We start from the raw sequence: 18,911 nt of genomic DNA, 5'->3' as shown, positions 1-18,911 counted from the left end.
GTGGAGGCTGAGAACAGAGGATCTGATTTTTGTCTCTTGCTCCTGGGATAAAGAGGACTGCTCACTCCCACACAGTCCAGGCTGCCTGGATATTCCCTTAGATTTTTGTAATGAGCCTGTTCAATATTGTAATTTTGAACTTTTTCACCTCAATTAAATTAAAAGGAAAAAGAAAAATAGGGAACAGTTTAAGTGTAATCCTGCTTGTTGTGACAGCTCGGAAGGCTTCACAAAGGCAATAAATTAAAGGCAAAGATTATTTAAATATAAATTCATGACAACTCAGAAATATTTGCAAAAGCTACTGAAACAGGCAGGTTTTCAAGGGTCATAAAATCTATTAACAGATCTATTTATAATGAAAATATGTAATATATAATTTTTTTAGGGCAAGCTTGATCTCTTCAAACTTTTTTTCAACAACAGAATATTTTGAGGTTGGCTGTACTCTACCCAACAAACCTTCCTAGAATATACTTGACTAGAAATGTTTGGTGAAGCTTTGTAGAATCACTTAAAAAAAAAAAAGGCAACCAGTTGCAGTTGGAGTGCAGAGAGAATCATTTAACAGAGTAAGGCATTGAGAAGTATTAATGACATGAAATATATTTGTGAGGAGTTCCATAGGAACTGAGACAAAGTTTGGGGTTTCCAGGGGGATGGGCAATATGGGTGAAAATTAAAGAAGGTTTTGATGTCTTCAGTGCTGGGCAACCCTTTATTGCAGAGAGGCCACAGGTCAGTGATGTACCAGGTGTTTATTGTGTGAGGGCAGCTGTGGGAAGGAGGGAGGAGTCAGGAACTTCTGTCCATACAGCTCTGCTTGGTGGCGGGGCAGCCCTGGCACGGTGTGCCCACTTCCTTTGGAGGGCTGGGATCTGCAGAGAAAAATGATCCTCTCTTCCCTAAGAGGAAACAAACACTTTATAGACACACCCTGGGCATGATTCAAGTCTAAACTGAGGGACCCAGATCCCCAATCCAATGGCTCCAGTAGTGAAATGCTTTGGCAGGCTGAGTTGGGTGGAAGTGAAGAGTGCATGAGATCAAAAGGGACGCACACCAGTATGAAGCATCCTAGGGAATAAACTATCCCTGTTTCTCTGTGTCACCCAAGTTTCAAAGATCTGCACTGGAATACAAAACTTCGTTCCTGGATTTCCCTTGATTCACAAGTGTTCGGCCAGCTGCCGATGTATTTATGAGAGTTAACTTCTTCCAAGCATTTCAGGAATTGCAGTAGAAATCTTTCAGTCAACAGTCTGGAAGGTGTGAATGCTGGTAGACATCTGCTGCTTCTCATTCTCTTGTTCAGAAACTGCAGGGCTGCGCTCAAAAGTATTGACTTGAAAGACCTTGAGGAAGCTCTGTGTGTTTGTGGACCACACAGAAATTGGTGTTGTTAAGTTTAGAAAATGGTTAAAGCCAGGTTAAATGTGATCACGGTTTAAAAGCAAAATGAAGCGAGGCATTGCTGTGGGAACAGTAATGCTGTGCTTGTTTGTCATTTGCATTCCTCCTTCCTTTTCCTGATATTTTAAAAATAACTTACTTGGAGGTTCATGCAAATATTCCTGCATGGGTATATCCTGTAGAATTGTCCTTGAAAATAACAGGTTGAAATAAAGATCTTAGAAACAGTAGTGTGGAGGGAAGAAAACAAGGGCATCCAGTGGATATAAAACATGGAAAGTACAAAGATAGTTTTTGGCCATCACCTTTGGAGCTGCATGAAAAATAATGTCCAGGAAATTAGTTTTATTTATTTTTATTTCCTGTGCAAAATATCTAAGTAAATGGCCTATGACAATGAGAGAAAATTAACCCAGAAACGTTTTCATTTTTCTTGGTTTTAGGTGGTTGTTCGTTTGATGAGCACTACAGTAATTGTGGTTATAGTGTCGCCTTGGGAACCAATGGATTTACCTGGGAGCAGATCAATACCTGGGAAAAGCCAACAATGGATCCTGCTGTCCCAACTGGTGAGTAAGGAGCCTCATCAACAGTGATGAGATGCAATTCTTGGAGAGAATTAGAGTTTATTCCATGTATGTGTGCACTGGCTCTGGGTACACACAACAGTGGAGTAGGATTTTATTCAGCGATAAAATGTTAATTTTGTGTTCAAAATAAACTGGCAACAGATTTTTGCAACGTTTGCCATTGAATATCCTTGCAGAATTGTTTTACATTTCTTAAATTATTTCTCATTTAGCAGAGAGGAAATGTTTTGGATATAAAACTAAGGTTTGGCCAGCTTTTGGCATGTTTTTGGATGAGACAGTTATCTGGGCAGGCTTATGTTGGACAGGCCAGAAGAGTAAAGCCTTAAAATGCATGGAAATATTGGACATTCCAGGTACTATTTAGCTCTCTACTGATTGTTTTGAATTCCAATTTTTAGAAAGACAAGAAAGTTCCTAGAAAATTAGTTGTGGTAGCTAATGTTTGATTAGGCTGGGACATGAGACAGGAGAATTTTCATATGCAAGAAGAACATTTCCAGCAGAGAGAGTTACCAGAGTTTCTAATTTACCGATATCTGCTGAGTATAGTGTGGACTTCCATGTGATAGGAAGTTTATATTCTGGAATATTCTTAGCAGAGCTCGTGGTGGTGATAATTTCCAGGTTTTGTTTTTCATTGGAAGTTACAATTATGCTTTGTATGGGAATGAATTCTCGAACTTTAAAGTGCTGTAGAATGCTTTGTTTACATTGAAAAAAACCTTGTTTTAAGAAAACACTTTAAAGTTCACTAAAACTCCTACTTAGTCCATGTTGGTAGCCACCTAAAATAGCAATACGAGTCCCTTTCAGGCACACAGTGGCAAAAGGACTTCATCAGCCAGTTAAGACTTGGATTTCACTCCTAAAAAAGAAATATTGGTTCTGGTTAGTGCATTGCTCTGTGAGAGCATGAGCTACGTGGAAGAACAGAATATAATATTCAAAACATTCTTATGCCTGTAATGATTGGGATAAGAGACTTGTAATTGCTGGCTGCCTGGCAAGGACACGTTGTGGAGCTGAGACAGCAATAGCTCCCTGCCACAGCCACTGACAGACAGCCCAGAATTCAGCCCTGGGTGCTTGTCAGTGAAAAACCAGCGCAGGAGACACCAGCCTGGCTGGGCTTCCTCCAGCACTGAAAGCTGTTTGATTTCTGTGGGTTTTAAATCATTTTATCGTTGCAAATTCCTCAGAATAGGGGCCTTTGAAGTTTGTCACACCTGGTACTACTTGGTTTGGCTGTGGCATCCCCAAAGGAGTTAAGTGAGGAAGTTGCAGATTTCTGTCTGTGAGAATGTGTTTCATGATTCTGGATGTTATGTTTTAAATGATGGCAGTTTTATCTCTGGGGCTCCCCAGCTTTTGGTTCCCTGTTGTGTTCTTATGGTGTTTTTGGTAAAGACCAAGCTAGAGAGACAAAATGGCAAATCTTTGAGTTAACTGATCCCAGAGGGAAGGAGTAAGGATTTACACAGTTTTGATGAGATTGATAGTCTGGAACAAATGGGAAGGTTTATATGGCTAACACTGGACAAGTTCAATGCTTTGTTAACTCTAAATGTTGAAGTAAACCCTTCCTGACCTCTGTATGAAGGTGTATTGTCATCTGAAACACCCTGGAACCATGGAGAGGTCAGCAGAAATCACAGAGCTGGCAAAGATCTCTGAGGTTATGGACTCCAATTCCATTATCCCATCCCCAAACCTTGCTCCCACATCTGTGTTTTATGACCACATGGGCCACATCTCATTTTATGAATGCTTCCAAGGATGGTGATTCCACCACTTTCCAGGCAGATGTTCCAGTGCTTGACAACCCTTTCAACCAAGAAATTTTTCCTAATATCCAATCTAAACAACAATAGATATGCAACAGCCTGGAATGGCATGATTAAAAACCCCCAAAGCAACAAGAGAACTCAAAAAACCTCAACCCCAAACAAACCACTCCATATGCACAAAAAACCCCCATGCCAACCCCAGGACATCACAGTGCAATTTCTCCAAATACTTGTGATTTCCCCCTTTCCTTGATATCTGGTATAATGAAAAAAATAATCTAGAGATACTCCAGCTGCTGCAAATTTACTAAAGGTTAGACCTCAAATGAAAAATATGCAGAAAATTTTGCAATTAAGAGGCAAATGTAAAGTAGCCATCAAGTGGGAATTTGCTGATAAAGAAATACTGCGTAAAAGGGTTTTAAGGAGCTTGGGGGGAAGTGAGGCAGTTCCTGATGTGACTGGTTGATGTCACGGGGCTGTTAACAGAGAAAAAAGGCAAAATCAGTAGGTGGAAGATCATCGACCACAGCAGATGGGTACAGAAGAGCCTGGTGTAACAAACCCCGTGTTTTCAAGAGCTGTCCAAGTGGTGCTAACCTTGGAGTAAATTGCAGCGTTCAGTCAGACTCCCTGAACCTGGCGGAGATTTTCGGAGCTGTTGTTGAGAGTCTGTTGCTGGCTAGAATTGTGATGTTTGTGTTGGTTGCCCTTTGAAAAGCTGTCTGGTGGGAAGAAAAGTTGTTTATTTAATATTCGTGTAGTGGCAAAGCCAGGTGGATAAAGTGAAGAACAGCGTGTTCCACTCCTCCAAGCAGGAACATCTTTAAAGCTGGAGTGCTTGAATATGTGATGATTGACTTCCCATTCCCCTGAATTTCTCCACAGCAGCTGAGAGAAGCAGGGTGTAATCTGCTGAGCTGCAGGGTGTTGGAGGTGGTAACAAAGAGTTCATGGAATAAGCATCCAGAGGCACGACACAGCATGGAGCGTGGTGGCAGGAGTGCCAGCAGGGCTCTAGGAATGCACCAGAAATGCAGATTTTCTTTGTTGGGTCTGTATTTTAAACACTGCCTTACTGTTATAGCTGGAAATAGGTTAAAATTCTGCACTGTGGAAATGGTAAAAACAAAAAGGGAGCAGGAATTAGGTTGGTTCAGTGACACTGAGTCAGTCTGCAGTGCTGGAAGCGTGGCCAGCCCCCAGCTGCTCAGCCCTTTCCTCTGGAAAACGTTTTGGCTTTCCTAAGTACCAGCAGATCCCTTTGAATTCAACCAAGCCACAGAAGTGTGTCCTCCTGAATACTAATGATGCTGTCTGGCACTTCTGAAAGTCCTTTTCACTGCTAGATCTCAGAGTGCTCTTCAAAGGAGGTCAGTCCCATGAATGAGAGCCCGAGTCCCCAGAGCTGTGTAATTCTCTGCTGCTAAGGTCTCTGCCCAGGGATGTCTTTCTGGTCTTTATTTTTTTAATTAAAATGTCAAAAAGAAAAAAAAAAAAGGCCATTAAACTGCTCTATTAGCAATGTAGAAGTTTGTAGGCAATTTGTTTTACTCCATTGCTAGCAAATAAACTGTTTCCCATGAATTCTGTGATTAATTCCTTAGGGCTGGAAACAGTGTTAATTGGGGGATTAAGAACCAGATGTTTCTTGTTCTGAATAAATGTTTCAAAAACGTGGAACACATGAATCGTAGGTATCCCACCCCCAGACTTCAGTGGGACTTTGGTTCCACCTCCTTGCACAATAGCGGGAGTGATTATAACAAAATATTCTTTAACAGATGGGTGTTTACTTAAGCTTGAATCCCTCAGTGATGAGTATTCTGCAGCTTTTGGGCTGCTTGTTCCACTCTTTGACTTGTAGAGCTTCTCAAACCTTCATTTTCCTTTCTGTGGCTTCAACTCTTTATATATTTTTTTGTTTTCCATTTTTGAATAGGGGAAATAATCAGTTGTTGCTCTTATAACCTCTCCTATATAGTAGTATGCCATCAAATCTTTATTCTGCAGGACTAAATGTGACCCACTCCTTTTAACCTTTCTTAATCGTCTTGTTGTCTTCCCTGTGCCTTCAGTCGTTATTGCCTCACCTTTTTGGGGGTATTTGTCTGAAGTTGTGCTACCAAGCAAGGATTCAGCACTCTGCATGGCAGTGCTGGAAGGCACAAGAGCAGCCCAAGCCTGGGATCCTAGGAGAGCAGGACTTGAGATCTTTTGTGGGTCTTTTTTGAGGCAGGTGTTTGGTTAGCACAACACAGAAGTGTATTTCAATCAACTAGGCAAAAGTACTGCTCTTATTTTCCATGTCACCACTTTGCAGCGCTCCAAGGAGCTGGGACCTGGCTGCTCTTGCAGCAGTGGCAGGAATAATATTAATAATGGAAGTATTTAACATTTAAAGTTCAAAGTATTTTACTATCATTTGCTAATTAACTCCAATGGAGACTTAACCAGGGCCGACTAGACTGAAGTAATTACTTTAATTGTATTAAATATGATTCTATCTGAAGGCAAAGGCATCGTGTCTTGTGCATTTGTGCTGCTGCATTCTTTTCCATTAGATTTTAATCCCATGTTTACTTTGTGAAGTAAACTTTTCCTGTTTCAACTTTGCAGATAAATAATCAGCACGCAGAGGTTGAATTTCGGACCCCATCTGCCTCACTGCTCACTTCCTTTCATCTCTGTAGCACTTAAAACAAGTGCTACTTTGCTTTCACAGAACTAAACATTAGTTCTTCCAAAAGAAATGGAGTGCTTGTGTGTATAAAAATAGATCTGCATCTCTGCATGCTCCATAGCACTGCTGTTCCTTGCTCTACTGTTTTCCAGCTGGAAATCATCTAGGAAACAGAAGTGTGGGTATGAAGAATATGTGGATTAGCAAAATGTTTGGAATAAATAATAATATTCAGAATGACATCACTTGCATGTGATCTAGCAAGTGCAAATGGCCTCACTTAGCATCCTTATTCCACAAAACGTTTTCTGCAAAGAGAAGCAGGACCTGTTATTGTTGAAGGGTAACTTTGTGGTAGAAATTGGTGCATTTTTCTCACATGGAGTCATTTGGGTTGGAAAAGCCCTCTAAGATCATCAAGTCCAACCATTAACCCAGCACTGCCAAGGCCATCACTAAAGCATGGTCCCAAGTGTTCCATGGCATATCTTGGAATGTTTCCAGGGATGGTGACTCTGCTGCTGCCCTGGGCAGCCTGTCCCAATGTCTGACCACCCTTTGGGTGAAGAAGTATTCCCTGAGAACCAATCTAAGCCTCCATCTAGAGGGTGGGTGTTTAGAGATGATATTTTCAGGCACAGAGGAGTTCTGAGTGTGTCCCAGAGCTGGTCAGGGTGTGCAGTGCATCGCCTCCCCTGGATGCACGGCACCACCTCACTGAGAAACCACTGCAGAATTTCTGTCTTTGCTCTTGCAGCAGAGATAAGGGATGGGGGACTCTTCCCACACCTAAATGAGTGTGTTCCTTTGTTCCAGGAACTGTAGGAGTCTCTGAGCTTCTCACTGGAAGAACAGAAGGGTCATCATCATTAGTGTTGCTCTGTGAAATGCTCATTTAGCAGGCGAACATTGAGATGTATCCAGGAATTCCAGATGGCCAAATTCCACTTGGGCTGCACCGAACTGAGTGAAGTTTTATGGGAGCCTAATAGGCCAAATGCTTTCCTGTGTCACCTTTCTCTTTTTGTGAGTGGCACCGTGGAGTTCCAGCAGGAATGGATAATTATCAAACAGCTTTCCTTCTGGAAGGTGATAACGCACACTGGGTGGGCAGGACCCTTTAATTCTGTTCAGGAGATCTGAGATGTGAAGCAACTGCTGACCTCTAGAAAGGCCAGAGACCCTCTGTGCATCCCTGCAGGCCAGAACAGTGCCAGCAGGATTTAGACTCAACATTTGTAAACTTGAAAGGCGAGGCGGTAAAATTAACATTTCCCTGTGTCTGAGTGTATTAATTCTTGCTTACAAGAAAATACAGAAATAAACTTGTAAAAGGAATAAATTAAAATTCATCTGTGTATATGATGAATCATGATCCAGTTTTGTCTGAGAGGGAGAAAAAAAATTGGCTCAGCTGCCTGTATATTTTTTTTTTCTCCAAAAATATTTTATGCAGGGGAAATTACTAAGAATGAGTCAAATATGTTTCTCCCCACTCTTTCACTTCCATACAAGTAAATAGATTAGTTTGTGGCTTGTTAATGAACTACAAGTAATTTCTCAGCTGCTGAGGTCTAAAGAGAAAGGGATCTCTGGAAAGTTTCCACAATGTGTTTTTATTTTGCTGTTTACTCTGCAGCCTCCTGTCGGTGTTTTGGGATTCTTTCCTTGTAGTTGTAAATAGTTCTTCCTTATTTCCAGAATTCCATCCCTGTTTGATGCTAACCTGAGTTTTTTGGGATTGATTGCAGGTGTTGGGTTTATTTTACTGGATGTGCATGCCAGTGTTGAGCTCTCCAGGAAAGTGCAGAGTTTTGACCTGTTTATGAATGCAGCTTTGGGAGGAATGTAACCTTGCAAGCAAAGAGAGAGATTTTTTTTTTTCCTACTTGCAGCCTTCAATTGCTCTGTTTTCTCTCTCCAGACTCTATAACTCATTCTGTGGTGGCTGCTCACAGCCCAACACCAGGATTTAGGTGTCCCTCAGAGGAATGTGTTGTCACCCATATATTTTTGCTATCTTGTGTTGAGTCTGGGTTGTCAATAATCAAATCGCACCTGTATATGCAGAAAATCTTGCTTATTCAGCAATGGAGACCATGAACAGTTCCATGCAGAAGTGAATTCATGCTGGTAGCAATTTAAACCCATTAGTTTTAAGAGTGTTTCTTGTCAAATATTTGCACTGTCTTGTGTTCCTGTGTTCTAACACCCAGTAAAACCTTTCCTTTGGGACGGTGTTGTACTGGTTTGGGATGAAATAGAAACAGTGGGGACTGCTTGACCTAAGTCTGTGGGGAAATTGCAGATCTATAAATGAGGTACGTCACACTTAGCTAGATAAGTACTTGCTTTTATTCAACGATGTAAAAAGTTGATTTAATTAAGAACATTTACCTCTTTAAATTACTTCTGCTGTGAGGAAGTTACATCCCAGTTTCTACTTCTGTGTCGTTCCCACTGTAAAGGTGAGAGAGAATTTCTCCTCCTGTGCTGTTGTCAGAGGTCAGCAGAACCATCCTTCCCCTTAGAGGGAGCTGGTGTTTTGGTATTGAAATCAAGCTTAGCAAGGATGTGCAGCCTTCAGTGAGCTCACAGGGTAGAAAGGAATGATATCAAGGATCAGAACAGCTTCTAGGAAGTGTTTTAATAACCCTGAAGGGCCTGCTGTCTGCTGGGAGCACACGTAGTTCCTGCACCTTGATGTGTTAAATGGCACATTTGAACTGGTGTCAGTCTCTCTCTGACCCTTTCCTGCCGGAGCTTCCCCAAACAGAGCTGTTTGTGAGTGTCAGGACCTTTCCATTATCACCATTACTGAGATCATGGCACCTCTGAAGCGCTGCCACAACATCACTCAGCATCACCCTAGGAGGAAGGACAAGCGAGCTGCTGTTTTGCTCCCTTCTCCTGCATGGTTTCAGCACTGAAACATTAATTTTTCTCAGCACCTGTTGGCTCTAGCAGGAACTGATGCCTTTCAGCATCTAAACACAGCCTGCAATTTTTATAATGTGTTATTTAGGGCATGCTGTCCAGATGCCAACATGTTAAAAACTGGTTTTTGTTTGAGGGCTAAGTTAGGGTATTTTATAGCCACACCAGTGGAAAAATATTTCTCCTGAAACAGCTTCAAAATCTTCAGGCATTGGTAAATAGAAGAAAGAGAGGTTTCTTCCACATAGATGAAATTTAATATAAATTCTATTGAAATAAATGTGGTTGCAGGAGTAAACAAGGTGCATAGGTAGAGTGAGGGATGGGGAAGGTCTTTCTGACAAAAATACTAAAATTGATAAATGTGAAGTTAGAGGATATTAAGGAAGAGGCAAAGCAGTGAGTAAATAAGAGCAGAAGTTTTAGGAGGAAGAGATAAATTCTAGTGCTTTTGAAGGAACTGACAGGATTAGGGAATATTGCAGGTCTAGTGAGGGCTGAGATTTGTAACAACATTTGAAGAGTGAATTTTTGAGTAGACAGAATTCTGGTTTTATTTTTTTTCCTCCCCTCAAACTGTGAACCTGCTCTGCATTGGGTATTTTTTCTTTTTTTTCTGAAAGGTTTGTGAACAGCCTAGATATGGACAGGTCTAACAGGAGAGAAGTTCCAAAAGAAGAGTGACCTTGGGAACCTGCGTGGGGCAGGTGGCCAAAGTCAAGACAGACCAGATTTGAAAGAGGGAAGGGGAAAGCCATCAAGGAACAGACAAATACTGACACATAAGGATTTACAAAAGGAAATGTTGAGGAAATCAGAGGCAAAATTACTACTCAGCATGATCCAAGGAAGCAACTGAGGCATTAAGTAGGGATGCAAGGCAGAGGGTGGGCAAAATACAGGAAAGGTAAGAAGTTTCATTAAGGTTGCTGCCCAGCCCCTTATAAGCCTTGGTAGCGCTGAGTGATTTTTCGGCTTTTTGGAGTTTTTTGACATAGAGTCAGTGGAATTCTCCTGAAATCCCTTAAATTCAGTGGGAGCCGGGTGTAATCTCTTGGAGGGACTCTGTGCTGCAGTGCATTGTGTGGCTAATGCATTTTTTTCCCCCCATTTGTCTCTTTTCCCCAGTGAACTCTCTTCTTTCATCTTTCTTTTTTGTCGTTTTTGACTTCTTTCACCAGCTACTTAACAGAGTCCCAGCATCTGAGTACAAAGCTATGGAATAATATCCAAGATTACAGTGTTAAGACTTCTTTAACTAATGCAGTTTCTTTACCCCAAGCCCTATTCAGTGTATGGTGAACTAACTGTAAGTCTTTCTGCCAACTTCAAAATAAACAGGATGGAGACTCATAGCGAGCAGATTTTCAGATGTTTTACTCTTTAATTAGAAGGATACAGATTGTTTGATGGAATGATAATAACAACCTCTGATCACTGGTCCCAGTGAGAACTGTTGCTATTGAGAATTTGTGGGGGAAAGAGTTCATTTTTCATGCTTAGGAAATATTAGCATTTGCTATTGCCAGTATCAGATATTTAGCGTGTGTAATTTGGCACATGAAAAATGCTGGCTTTTAAATCTCTTTTCCAAAAGTCATTCATATATGTACAAAAGCAAGTTGATAGCAACAATATTAATATATCCTCATGGGGGAAAAAAAAAATAATGTAAGCTTCTCCTGCATAGGCAATCCAACCTCCTCTGTGTCATTCACCTCCTTTAGAAAGGACTGGAAACTGTTGTGCTTGTATTCCTTTGAGATGTAAAGTTGTTATATTACAAATTATCGCTTGTTTTCAGTATTGACTAGATAAATAAATGCAATTATGTTTATCAATGTTGAAAATTAAGCAACAGAAAGCAATTGTGTGTGTTTGAGGAGCTTTTCAAATGAAAAGCTGTATTCACTGAATTCTCATCGGCTCTTTTTCTCCCTGACATGTTTCATGATGTGAGCGCTCAATTGAATGAACAGCTGCAGTAAAAATGGCACCAGCCAAGTCACAGGGAATTCACAGGAAATTGAGATGTTTCAGACTTCAACACAAACCATTTGGGCCCTCATTTACTTTGAGAGATGCTTGGGTTTTCCTTAGTAAAATGTCTGTAAACATAGAAAGGTGTCAAGCCCTTTGGGTAAACCTCATATGGGTAGAATAAAGACACTTTGCTGGCTGGGTTTATCTTTCTAATGGTGGAAAAGGCTTTTGCTTCTGTTCTTCTACTTTGGATTTAGTTACAGTGCATGCATGAGAGGGTAATATGAAGGAAATGTCAGTGTTGGTCAGAAGGATGCAGTAAAGGAAGCAGAATAAGAAACCCTCATCACACCTTAGGTGTCTAAGAACCTGCTTGATTCATCTCATTCTTCTAAAACAAGATCATCCACCACACTGAAGATCTGAACCCATCCCTTAGATCTTTGGAAATGCCATCTATTTCCTTGTAGGGGTGCTGGCAGAGTCGGGATGTTTTGTCCCAGCTTCCCACCCAGCCCTGGCACACACAGCAGATGTGGCAGCAAGTGGCCCTCTGTCTTCAGAGCCATGAAACAGCAGAGCTGTTTCTATTAATCTTAAATGCTTTAGAGCAAATGTTTTATGTCCTCAAAGTTTATGCAGCGCTTCCATTTATTAATTTACTTCCGTGCCACTCTTTTTTAACAGCTGAGTTAGTAAAGCTTTAAGCAGCGTAGTGAACACTGTCACGGGAAAACTGTTCCTGATGCCTCCTCACGAGTCAGCCTGCCCCATAAACTCACCGTTCATGGAAACACAAACCCTCCAAAATCTTCCTTTCCCTCCATCCCTCTTGTTTTCCACGTAGGGGAGACTTTTTTTGTATTTCTTCTTTTCCTGCAATACCATCTTCATCTTATAATCTCCTCTAGTTATGGTAGTGAAGATCAAGCTGTGAAGAAATTTGGCAATAAACCCCAAATCACCTTCTCCATCAACTCCAGCCTGATAGGAGATAATCAAAGTATTAAAAAACAAACAAACTATAAGCTAAATTAACTTCTTGCTAAATTTGTTGCAGTCTAGGGTGAGTGAGTGAAGATGTGTGTGGATATTGCTGTGCTTTGTCACGGCCAGTTTTACTACTCCATCTGTCCACAGCAGAAGAAATCTCTTTCTCCGATTCAGTTTTATAGGTTTGAGTTGTTTAGCAGTACAGTTATGGGAATATTCAAAGGAGGAATCATAACCAGAGCAAAGTACTTTAGCTTAGTTCTCATTAGCTGTTCATCTAGAACAGATTGCCTAGGATGGACTTCTGGAGTGTGTCTGATTGCTGCAGCACGGTGACCTAATGGGGAGATGTTTTATCAGCTGTGCCAACTGACCTCACAGCTTGGTGTGCAGTGAATGAGCTCTAGAAACCACGGTTTCAATCTAGGATATCTCCTTTCTATGCCCCCCTTTGAACTTCATTTGCTGTTGTGCATTTGTTTGGTTTGAATTTGGCATCTGGCATCGCTGATCTGAACTAAACCTCCACCATCCAGCCATGAACATTTGTTGTTCTTCAGTCCAGATTTCTAGTCAAAAAAATCCTAGTCCCTACATTTTTCTTTTTGTTTCCTTATGCTCTAAGCCTTTCTTCTGATGTGATACTCATGTTCCTAATCCCTTTTTTCTAGGAACTAGGTTTTTTTCTCTTTTACTTAGAAGTGTTTTTATGTAGCAACAAACCAAGAAGCTTTCAGGCCTCACTACTGCAGCTTTTATTAAACCATCAAGGCCAGGTTGGATGGGGCTTGGAGCAACCTGTTCCAGTTGAAGGTGTCCCTGTCCATGGGGTGGGGGGCAATGAGATGAGCTTTAAAGTCCCTTCCAACCCATCCTGTGATTCCATGATTTCTGCATGTCTTCATTCTCAAGACTTTGTGTCCATTTCCTTTCCTCCTTTGTTCCCTTCTTTGCCTCATCCCTCAGGATCTGCCACTCACAGCCTCAAGCCCAGGGAGAGACACATGTGTAAAATTCTCTCCTTCAGCTCTCCCGGAAAGCAGCACAAGCACACTCCTGCAGCTGAGCTGAATTTCTGCAGAAAGCATTTCTCAGCCTTGCAGCCTTTAAGTGAGAAACAGGATTTCAAAAGCTAATTTGCTTGTTTTCCTAGCGCGATCTTAATTCTACAAGGGAGAGAAGATGATCTAATCTAATTTAATTTTGCTCTTTGAGGAGAAGGGAGATCACTTGGCCAGCTGCTGCTCTGAGCAAACACGGAGCGTGCAGGCTACAAGATAAGCTTTGAACTTTATCAAGTCTCTGGGCTCTCTATGCTAATGTGTGCTGTTGGGAGAGTTCTGAAACTTTTGTCTCTGATTGTATTAATTAGTTTGCTGCTCCAAATGAGCCGTATCTCACTGTAAAATAAGGAGCTCTTACACATCAGGCTTTCCCTGGCCCTGATGCTTTAGTGTTTGGGCAGGGTGGACTGTGATTTCAAAATCAGGCCAAGCCCGTGTCCTCACAGTACTGCTGCTGTTTTGATTTATTTCTGAAACTTTAGACATAATCTGTTCAAGCTGTTCATTTATTACAAGAGGGAAAAGCATGGTCTCCAATCCTGTGTTTGAAGAGGAAGGCTTTTCCTCCCCAAACATTTTAACTTTTCAAACCCAGGGAAAGGAAGCATCTCAGAGCTTCTATGGTCCTACTGTCTAGACAGTGACAAACTCCTTCAGAAAGCAAATCCACTGTGATTTAGGGTCACAAGGTTCTTAAAGTCAGTTCTGTGTCTGAGGTGGATTTGTCGTATTCATAAACCTGTAGTTTCTAGGTGAGGTAAATGTTTAGATTTGTTTTCATGTCAGTCATTTTTTACAACAGCCTGATACCTTCCACCAGCTGGCAGTGCCCCAGATCCTCCAAAGCTTCCACTGACTGCAGACTGCCACCTCTGCCTCCATCCCTGCCCTGCATTCCCAGAATGAGATCTGACTTCCTATGAAATCCACGGGGTTGTCTCACAAGGGGCACAGTGTTGGCAGGTGTGTGCTTTAGACATGTACAGTAATAGAAAAGTCACACAGGCTTTGGGAAAAAATGGAGTTTTGTTGTGGTTTTCGTCTTAGCTGCTCTTGCTGAAGAGCTCATCGAGGTACTCTGGTCCTGTTCTGTGCAGCATTGTCCCAGGCTCTTTGACAGAGCCATCCCTGTCTCCAGGAGAATAAAGCTGAGCAGGGGTTAAGTTTCAGGGCTTTGTGCTGTATTTCTTGGTGGTACAGCAGAAGTCCATGGCTGTTCCAAGAGAAGTCAGGGTTCCAGTGCTTGGGAAGCTTCACTGCAGCCTGGATAACCTGGGCTGAGAACCAGTACCCTGTGAGGAGGCACGGACTGATGCAGAACCCCAAAACTGCTCACCCAGGCTGGTGACTCCAGTCTGTCTCACTCCCTGTGTTCCAGAGGTTCTCCTGTCAGCATGCTCATTTTTGCAGATTTGCAGTCTGTTAGGACAAGAAGCTTGCCTTTCTCCTCATTGTTATCATCCTAAAGATTATATAATTGCCTAATACACGTGGCCTAAATGAAATAAATGACTTTTTTATCCCTTTTTGTGAGCAAGCGCTGGTCCAGCCTACAGCTTCACAGCTAGGCTGGCCTGTTGCTAAACTTAATACACCAAATGCCTGCAGGTTCTGTGTTGTTCTTAGACCCCTCAGACATCTCTCTAAGCAAAGAGATCTAAACATTTGGCTAAAATCTCACTTTTGGCTCAAAGATAAAGTGTGAACTGCTCAGAAATACTCGTTTGGCACTGCTCTGTGAGAGCCTTTCCAACACAGGTAGAATACACTAGGAATTATTTTGGCTTTCTTATTCTATCAGCTATCTCTTTTGATTTCTTTTTCCATTTGTCTGAGAAAGACTTAAGAAGCAGATGAATCACCAACATCCTTCTTGTGAAATAGTGATCTCATACCTTCCATATTAAGGTTAAAACTTCATCTCGAGTCCTTCATAAACACTTCAGTCTTCATATTCTTGTGGAAAAAAGAAGATACTGACATTTCCATCTGAAATTAACTCTTTGCTCAAATTGCAGTCAGCCCAATGATTTTTCCTTACTACTTCTAATTAAAGGAATGTGACCAACAGTAGGGTTTTTTTTAGGCAGCCTAAATCTCTTGGAGTCCAAGGTCTCTGCCTGCCTTTGATTTTTTTTTTTTAGCTCGTGAGATAGCAGACTTAATACTCCCACCTGCTTTTCCTGAGTACTTTTTTATTATTCCAAGAGCAAAGGCAATAAGAATTATCTCACTCGATGAAAGTTACATTTAAAGCTTTTTTAAACTGAGGTCAGATAAAAAAATCTGAGCAGCATAAACTGGGCTTGTGAATGTACAGTGCAGCAGTGTGGCCAGAATTCAGTGGGTTGTGGCAAATTTTCTATAAGCACAAAATTTATTCTGTGTATTTGATGTTTGTATTCACATAATTCTACTTGAACTTAAAGTGATAAAACCTGTCAAGGTTCAGGCTGGATGGGGCTTGGAGCACCCTGGGACAGTGGAAGGTGAATGGAGTGAGATTGTCTTTAAGGTCCCTCCAACCCAAACCACTCCAGGATTCTATAAACATCAAAGTCCATTCCATATTCTCTCTAACAGGGGGTTTGGGGTAGTAACTGAAGCATTTCCATTCCTTTATGGATATTTATTCCTGGAGACTGGCTGGCTGTGCAGGTGTCTCTCCCTGTTGGAGTGGAGGGATGGAGCTCTTACTCTCTGTCCCTCTCTCTGCCAGGTGCTTGGAGCAAGGCTGAGAACCTTGTCCACCTCTGTCCAGGTGTGTTTCTGCAGTGGGATGGGGCTGCCAAATGTGTGCCCAATTTGCTATTAAGTGGGGTTTTTTCATTACCTCGTCCTCCAGCCTGTGAACAGAACACCAACCTGCATTTTCCCCTTGCTCATTTACATCCCTGTAACTAATAACGCTTTCACAAACCAATTACGCTTTCACAAGCCGATTATACTTTTACAAATACGTGCAAGATCATTTATTGTCTCTAATTGAAAGTTTGCTGCAAGGACCCCATTACCCAGGCCAGTGTAGCAGTTTCTGTTGGGTTTGTCTTGCTTAGCTGGGATTGTTGAGGCAGTGCATCAGTGCTGTGCTGTACCAGCATCCTGGTGAAAGCAGGAAATCCCTGCACACAAATAAGAACTTCTGCAATCCTTTCGTGTCAACGGAGCTGCAGCTGTGCCAAGAGAGGGTAAGCACTCGGGTGCATAGGTGAAAACCAAAAGTTTGGATAACATCTTTACTAATTAGCTCAGGCATGTAAGATAATTCTGCTAATTTTTTATTAGTTAAAAGTAAGTGGAGGATGGTGCAGAAGGGAAGGAAATTATTTCAGCTTCAGTTAACACGCAGTAAGCTGCCTTTTCCAGCCTTTCCACTGCAGACTTACTTGAGAATGTTAACAGTTCGAAGCACTTAGCTCTAGAAATCTCATAATGAACATTAAAATTATTTTTTATTTCAGGATATTGGTCTAACTGCAGCAGCAGTTCAATCAACCCTACAGTAGTGCAATCTTACTGAATTTCTGCCAGGCATGTAAATGAGAAGCCATTCTTCTTTAAAAGCTTCGGGTAATATAATTAATTGCATTCATTTTCAAGGTGATGTCTTGCTTGTTTGGGCGAGTTAGCAGCCGGGGATAAAAAAATGGAAATTTCATCAGTGATTACAAAAGAGATAGTGATTTACTAATTGCATTTCACCTTTTCCTGGCAGTTGGTATCTCTTACCAATCTGCCTCCAGTCACTGGGAACAGTTGTGTGGTGAGAGATTAGGATAAATACCCCGTGAAGAGTTCTTTAGTGGTGAATTTGTTTTTCCTTCCTAGGGAGCTGCATTTATCTCCACTGTGCTTTGTAGCAAGTGCAGCCATTTACCCTGTGACCCCCGTGCTTCAGGTTAAAATGTGTTCCAGCAGGGAGAATTGTAGCTGGGAACAATCCTCCTTTGCAGGGTGCTGTGGGCCTTGTTGGTGGCTGTGTCTCGAGTTTTCAGCTCCAGAAACAGAAAATAAAGAGTGATTTCCATCAGCTCACAAAGGTGCCACGGGATGCTGTAGGTGCTGCCCATTTCCTCCTATTGCTGCCTTGTCAAAGCTCAGTCTCCCACAAATGAAATGACCGCAGCCAGATTTCCCAGCCTGATGTGGGCGCTGGATATCAAGCAGGGCAGCAGGGATCACTCCTGGTCCCTTTATTTCTTTGCTGCTGTGCGGTGACCTTGGCTGGGGCAAGTCATGAGCTGCTCCCAGGTGTGAAGAAGCAGATGTTGTCCTTGAAATCCATGATTATAGAGTGATGTGCATCTGAGGAAACATTGCTCTTATGTGAATAGAAATGCAGCTGGATCTCCCCTACCCCTGTTCAAGGCTGGGAAACTGGCTTAGGTTTTACCACAAAAAAATTTAAAAGGAGAAGCTTCAGAGTCAGAGAACCCTGAGAACAGGCACGATAGCACATTCAGGAAACTTTTTAAAGCTGTTTGAGCTTTGATGTGAAATACATTTATACTCCTAACAGTTATACCTCTTACTCTTCCATTTAAATATCAGATATTTCAAAACTCCAGGAAGCTCCCAGTGATACAGCTCAGTAGTATCAGGGAACCTCCTGCACAAGAAAAGAGCAGGAGAGTTTGATTTGAATCCCACCTGTGCGAGGGAAGGCAGGAACCATCAACACAGGCTTTGCCAGTGCACTGGGCTTCAGAGGCTCTATCATCCCCAGTTCTAGACATCAGCATGAGAGGGGACGCTCCCAGCAATTTCTTTGTTTCTGGGCAAAGGAAACCAGACCAAAGGGAAGCCATGGAATGCTCCAGCAAATCCTCTGTTGCTGAAGAAGAAATGGAGAAACATTGAGTAAAAGTCCAGAGCTGTCAGGTGTGCCTAAATACATTTCTCTCTTAAGAGAAATGGGGCTTCTGTGACCAGCTATTTAACCATAGTTTGAACTCTCCTCCTCTGCTCTTAATTTCTGGTAGCAATTTAGACAGATTAAAAAAATATCAATTAGAATTTAGGAAGATTTTTCCAATCTCTTTTGCTGTTGTTCGTTTGTTTTGCTAAAAGCAGGATTAGAGCGCATTCCAGCCCAAAGGCTGGGACAATGTAAGGTTTGGAGTTGCAGATAAATGGGATTTTGTGTGTTAGGTGACTGCAGCTGTGCTGCTATCAGGGCAGTGGTTCCTGCAACCTCCCTTGCCTGAACTCTGCTCCATCCCTGCTGGCAGCGTGCAGATAACTCATTAAATCAATCTCAGTAATGAGATCTGTTTGACGCTGTTTAATTTTGTAGAAAAGCGTATTGAATGTAGATGGAACCAGGGAAACGCCTTCTCAGCCAAAAGTCTGGGCTGTGTTGGGGCTCCTTGGGGTGTTTCCAAGTTTCACCTGCCCACAGAGAAGGTGCCGGCTTCGACCCCAGTGAATTGGCAGATCCAAATCCATCAGCCTGTGG

The 18,911-nt window shown here is 42.0% G+C and overlaps 1 protein-coding gene across 7 annotated transcripts in view; it reads left to right on the top strand.

Moving 5' to 3' along the window:
* Positions 1-18,911, top strand: part of PTPRT (protein tyrosine phosphatase receptor type T) — a 451,419-nt gene that overhangs the window by 118,041 nt on the left and 314,467 nt on the right. For all 7 annotated transcript variants that reach the window (XM_058422730.1, XM_040080154.2, XM_040080156.2 and 4 more), the window contains exon 2: positions 1,857-1,982. In XM_058422730.1, coding sequence (XP_058278713.1) covers positions 1,857-1,982 — 126 coding nt within the window. The remainder of the gene's footprint in view (positions 1-1,856; positions 1,983-18,911) is intronic.

This window comes from Hirundo rustica, chromosome 16 (assembly GCF_015227805.2).
Source record: "Hirundo rustica isolate bHirRus1 chromosome 16, bHirRus1.pri.v3, whole genome shotgun sequence".
In the NCBI taxonomy this organism is placed as follows: domain Eukaryota; kingdom Metazoa; phylum Chordata; class Aves; order Passeriformes; family Hirundinidae; genus Hirundo; species Hirundo rustica.
Note: the sequence above shows the minus strand (reverse complement) of the source record. Positions and strands in the feature narration are given on the sequence as shown.